At 47.8% G+C, this 6000-nt stretch overlaps 1 protein-coding gene across 2 annotated transcripts in view; it reads left to right on the top strand.

Moving 5' to 3' along the window:
- Positions 1 to 715: 715 nt before the first annotated feature.
- BTC (betacellulin) overlaps positions 716 to 6000 on the top strand; it is a gene marked incomplete at both ends in the record, with an annotated part of 38120 nt that continues 32835 nt past the window's right edge. For both annotated transcript variants that reach the window (XM_082837985.1, XM_082837984.1), the window contains one exon: positions 716 to 779. In XM_082837985.1, the coding sequence (XP_082694111.1) occupies positions 716 to 779 (64 nt within the window). The remainder of the gene's footprint in view (positions 780 to 6000) is intronic.

Genomic DNA, 6000 nt, shown 5'->3' with positions numbered 1-6000 from the left:
TAGCTCTTGGTGAGCCCACACTCCCAGATATTCAACAAATTACGTATGGAAAAGAGGAGCTTGGAAATTGTCAAATGCCTGAGGTTAACCACAGTGAGTGTTGGCTCTGGTCCCTCCAGGACACCAGCAATTGGCTGAAATAAGGGGAGCTGGAATTCCAGAACAGTCCGGGTCTGCCGTTCTCGCTCAGTGGGCTTGGGGAGGGAGTTTAGAGCCGGCTTGCTCCACGGCGGCCCGCAGGCCCCGCACCTCGGGCCCCTCCACGTGCTCTCTCTCCGCTCCCTCCCCACCTCCTCGACTCCCCAAGGGGAGGGAAATGAACCTTCAGGTGCGACCCAGCAGGGGGCGTGGGTGAGCTGACCCGAGGGCAGCCCGCAAGTGTCCCGTTGTGTGGGTGTGGGGTAACTTGGGTGGGAACGGCGTGGAGGCCACCACGACGAAGTCCTGCGCCTCGTCGATGGGGTGTGTGCAGAAAGAGCGCGGATAAATAGGAGGCTCCCTCTTCCCGGCGACACTCGCGTAGCCGGTCGGTCGGCCGCCCGCCCGGGGTGTCCGCCCGCCCGGTAGCCGGGTGGCAGCCTGGGGAGTAGTTTTGCTTCCTGCTAGCTCCGGGATTCGTTTCCAGGCACCCCGTCGGGCGCCCGTGGCCCGGGAAGGGGGCGCAGGAGGAGGCGGGAGACTCGTCTCGGGGCTGCTAGGCCCGGCAGCGGGGTTGATGGCCCGGGCCGTCCCGGGCAGCGGCGCCAGCTCCCTGCCACTGCTCCTGGCCCTCGCCCTGGGTAAGTGATCGCTGGAGACCCAGGAGGAAAGTCTAGGGTGGAGTCGCAGGGAGGGCGAGCCTTCCGCGCTGGCATTTGGACCCGAGGGGTCCCTGGGGTTGGCAGGGGCGGGTCGAAGAACTTGGACGACTGGGGTAGCACGAGGTTAAGAATCCGGCACTTGGGCACCTGGGGCTGCACCTGTTGCGGCGGCCCTGGGCGCAGGGGGCGGTCCGAGGGCGGAAGGGATCCCGTGGGCGGGCGCAGAGCGGAGGGCCTGGGGGCCGGTGCTCTTGGGCGTTGCGGCGCGGTGCCCGCGAGCGAGGAGGTGTGGCAGGTGGAGGATTTTGGGAAATCCACCAAAGTGGGAGCCTGGGAGACTAGACCGAAAAGACATCCCCTGGGAAGAAGAGGAAAGGGAACTCCCTGGCTTGAGATGCAGGCCTCCGGGAGTGCGGAGCAGGGTGGAGAGCAGTTTGCCTGGGCGCGTGCCAGAGAGAGGAAGGGGACGACCCCGGAGAGACGAGAGCTGAGGAAGGCCCGAAAATGAATTATTCCACCCCTTTCTTGCTGGCGAAGTTGAGAGGGGCAGGAGGAGGGAGAAAAGATTCAACTTTTGAGACCTGGATCTCCTGTTCCTGATAGGGAAACAAAAGGAAAGGGAGATGACATATTTTTACTGAGGGCAGTATTGATGAAACACATAGCTGCTTTCCTTGGAGTATATTATTTCCTGTTTTAAGGAGAAGTTGCAGAGAGAAAACTTTTCTTCACTTCGAAGGTGAAACTTGGGTGGTTAGGTTAAGGACTACTGGGTGTGGTCAGTCACCTGGTGTGAGGGGACAGTGGCTAGTGGGAGAAGTGGTAGGATGCCTGGCCCTCCCGGAGGCTCTCCTCACCTCCTTGGGAGTCAGTGCTGGCAGAGAAAGAGCTGGAACTTCGGATGCTGGGGCAAGTTTATACTGCTGGAAGCAGTGTTCCCCTCACTCTCTAGTATGGGAAGGTAGCAGGTAGATACTTAAGTGGGAAAATCCTACTACTGCAAGACATCCCCTCTGCATCATGATCATTTGTGCGGGGTGCAGGCAGAGGGAAGGGAAACTGGCAATATTTTGTAGTCCTAGCTGGGATGAGGGGTAGGGACATCTGGGCTTGGGGCATTAATGCGAGAGGAGGGGCGTCTCCACAGCTGAAGTGTCTATGTGATGAGGACACTACCTTCCAGCCTGGAAAGGGCCAGTCTTTCTCTTATGGAGGAAAAGAGGTGGGATCTAAATGGAAACCTCCATTTGGCTGTGTCCTTGGAATAAGAGAGGTGCCTTAAAGGTGTCATGACCTTGGTCAGAAGTGGATCAGACTTAGATCATGGTTAGAGAGAAAGGACTGATTTACAAACCCCACAGAGGAAGAGGTCAGAAACAGTTTGGAGTGATGTGGAGCCTGAAGAAGGGCAATGGGCCTGAGAGTTAGGCCTAGAGACAGGACTCTGCTTTGCCAGCATCACTTGGATGAAGCTGGCATTCTCTTCCTCCATTTTATCTGGTCTGTCCTACTGTCAAAGTGTTTACTGAAAATCTGCTACAGTCAGCAAGATGCTAGAGTATATGGGAATGGGGGTGGGAGGAGGGCTCAAGAGAGTCCTAAGACATGATTCTTGCCCTAAAAGATGTTAGGTTGAAGTTGGGAATGCAGGACTAACAGATATGAAACAATAGGAGAAAAAGTCATGAAACCGGCGAAAGGAGAGCTCAACAGGGAGGGATGGAGCAGTGGGGAGATTGCATGGAGGACCTGAGTGGGTAGGATGGAAACTTGGCAGGATTTGAAATATCAGTAGTAGGGGAGAGAGGGGGACGAAAGGCGGTAAAAGCATTTAGTAAAGGGTTGGTGATGGGAATGAGATTAATTTCCTGGGGAGACAGGCAGTCAGCCTGCCGGAAAGTAGAACTGATGAGAGGCAGACAAATTACGAAGAGCCAAAAAAGCCAGGTTAAAATATTTTGATATAAATCAATAAACAGTTAATCACACACCATCATAGGCCTTGAATACAGAGTGATATAATACAAGCAATGATTTGAGGAGATAAACCTGGCAGTGGGGTGCAGTGTGGGAGGAGGGGAGAGGGCCAGAGGACCTGACTGTCTCAGGTATAATCCAGGCACAAGCTAATACAGGACAAGATTAGGGTGATGTACCAGCAGAAGTGTTATGGTAGAAGTGACTATTTCAGGTTGATGGACATTCTTCCCTGTTTACCATCACACGGTACTTTATTTTTTTCTCAAAACTTGTCAAAAGGCAGAAATGAAAAAAAAAACAAAACAGAATTCTAATCCAGCGCTGTTGTAACTCAGGGTAACCTAAGTGTGCAACTGCCTTGTTGAACGTTTGGTTTAGGGAATAGAATTCAGTCTCTAGACTCCCTAAGAGGCTCCACTCCTTGCAAAATGCCAAAGGATGTAATTTGTTGACCTCAGTGTTTCCATTAAATGGTCCTATTTACTTTTAAGTCTCATCCCTAATTTAAGTCACATGTTATCTTATTTACTTCTTGAAAAGAATGTGAGCAATGGCTGTGTGATGTTCTAGGTGTGTGTGCGTGTGTATGTGTGTGTATGTATGTCACAGTGAAAGTGCCTTGAGAGCTGGTACTGAGCAGACGTTGAGACTTGGTTCCAGCTTCTGCCATTCTGTGACTTGAGATGTCTGTAAGTTACAATTCTCTGGGCATCGTTTTTCTCATTTATAAAATAAACGAGCTGCTTTAGATGAGACTAAAGTGCTTACCAACTTGACATTCTGCTGATCTTTAATGAACATTTCTACTGGGAATTTAAGAGAAAATTTTTTTACAATAATATTTAACTTCCATTTACTTGTAATGGGTCTTTGTTTCCTGTAAACTTTACCTTAACAGAGAGAGCCGTGGATGCTTGCTTGTTTGATAAATATGGTAAAGGGGCAATAACTTTGTTTAAAGTTTTTTTTTTAACCTTGAAGAAATTGGACTCCCTATTTATTCTGTTTTTAAATTTCTCCCTCTCCTCCAATTGCTATAACAAACTAAAGCTAAAATCATAACTAGTGAAAAAGGGGAAAAAACGTTTCTTTTTAAAAAAATGAGTGAGTTTTAAGGTCAAAAATAGGTTCCCCTCCTTATTAAAATCTAAACCATTAATATATGTAAGTTGGTTTTTTAAGTTCTTCTTGAGAATATGAATGTATTCATGATGTAATATCTAGGTTTCAAGTTGTAAAGCAAGTAGGCGGCAGCAGGTAAAATTCTCATCGTACAAAGGAAGTAGCTGAAGCCCCACACAGTGAAGATTTTAGACTGTGCCTCTTCAGTTATGCTTTGGGGCTTAGAAGAGCATTAGGAGATTTTTTCCTCTTCAAAACTCCCAGGTTTCGCAGGCCACACTTGCATATTAACAAGTGTTACAAATCAAATTTTGCTATTGCTCCATTCTCAGTTGTTGTGTGGAAATTCCCAGATAATTCTGGAAGAAAGATCCCAGTAATGCAGACAAGCTTCGTAGTGCCCACTGAAGGTGGCCCTGCTGAGGCTTGGCCTGCAGATATCTGTGCTGAGGTCCAAGGTGCCCAGGACAGAGAGTGCGTGTGTCTGTCCACACCCCTGGCACTGCCCCATCTCTGTTGAGACTGCTCACCCCAGTACCCTGTGCTCCTGAAATCCATGGAGAGCCCAGTGGGAAAGCCTCATCTTGTTTTTTTCTCACCCTCTAATAGTAAGCAACTCATGAATGTCACTAGGAGGCATGAATGTCACTAGGAGGCTGAGGGGACAGTCAGAGAAACAGCACCAAACTGTTGTCCGGGTCACTCTTCTAATCCATGAACCATGCGGGTCAACTTCTCCTCTAGAATTAGTGTCTTCCCAGGAGGGTCCAAATAAGCCAGAATCTGGGCTGCACGCAGTTTAGGCTTAAGCCACGATCCTGATACACTTCTAAAACTGCACACGAACCCCTGGATCCACAAAGAATCCATATTCCAGTTGGTCAAGAGTCCGCCAAAGCAAAATTCAAGAGGAAAGTCATCTGATTAAAACGACTATGCTTTGTACTGCTGATGATGCAGTTTGCCCACCCATATCTGTGTCTTAAAAGAGGAATCTTGGTAGCCCAAATGAATCTATAATTGCTAGATTTTAAAGAAATGAGATTTTTTAGATGGTTGGAGAGAGATTGGGTATTTAATCTTAATTTACATCAGTTAGGTAGTAACCTACTTCGATTATCAGCAAGATCAAGTCAAATAGCGAAGAAGTACTTTTATTCATTCTTGACATTTTTTTGAGGATATGTAGTATATTATTTACCTGACCTGTAGACCTGAAGCACTGATTCCGAAACAGTGACAAAATGTATAACAATGTTTGTGTTCAGCCTTCTTATTTCAAAGTGTCTCCGTTGGTTGTATAACAGGATGAGTTACTAATATAGCATTTCTCTCTTTGCAACACCATGGATTTTCTCATTCCATTAGCCTTATGTTTGAGATGTTGAGATGTATAAAGAGTTCCTGGCACATAGTGGGAGCTGAAAACATATTAGTTAATTGAATGAGTGAATGCAAGTGACTGTTTGTGACAATGCCCAGGCATTAAAGGGACAGTAGGTTCAGTAAAGAAAACAGTTCTATTTCTTGTTGGCAAAACATGCCCACTACTCAGAGATGATGTAGAAGGACGTGTTTCTTCATCTCTTCTTACTTGGGACTTGCTTCCCATCTTGATAGAGATCCTTTCACAGACGGACTTTTGTTTGGCAAGTAGTAAGTCTACTTCTGTTTCTCATGTTCGGTAATGCTACCTATCTCTCATATATTTGGTTCTCCCCCATATTTGAATGGGGGAGGCAGTGGGAGATAGGACACTAAAGTATAGTACAATGACATATCACTGTATTTAAGAGGAACCCAGTTCTCCTGACTTATTTTAAAAGCATTTAAGTTCATTCTAGCAGTCTCCTACCGTCTTTGCTTTCTCTGCTGCCTACCCATACATCTGTGGCACCCCAGGCACTGGCTATACCTCATGTTCTTGGACGCTTGGCTCTTCATCCCAGCCAGGAAACCTGCCTACTCATATCCCAGGCCCAGGCCATCCCAGCTGGTAGTGAACAGTTGGCATTGATCAGACCAGGTGTTTTCCTTTGGTCTGTGCATAGAATCACTTTGGCCATCCTACTCTGACCCTATCCTTAAATGAACCTGA

The sequence above is a fragment of the Leucopleurus acutus genome (assembly GCF_964270905.1).
Source record: "Leucopleurus acutus genome assembly, chromosome: 4".
Classification (NCBI taxonomy): domain Eukaryota; kingdom Metazoa; phylum Chordata; class Mammalia; order Artiodactyla; family Delphinidae; genus Leucopleurus; species Leucopleurus acutus.
The sequence above is the reverse complement of the archived record's forward strand: the minus strand, read 5'-3'. Positions and strand labels throughout refer to the sequence as shown.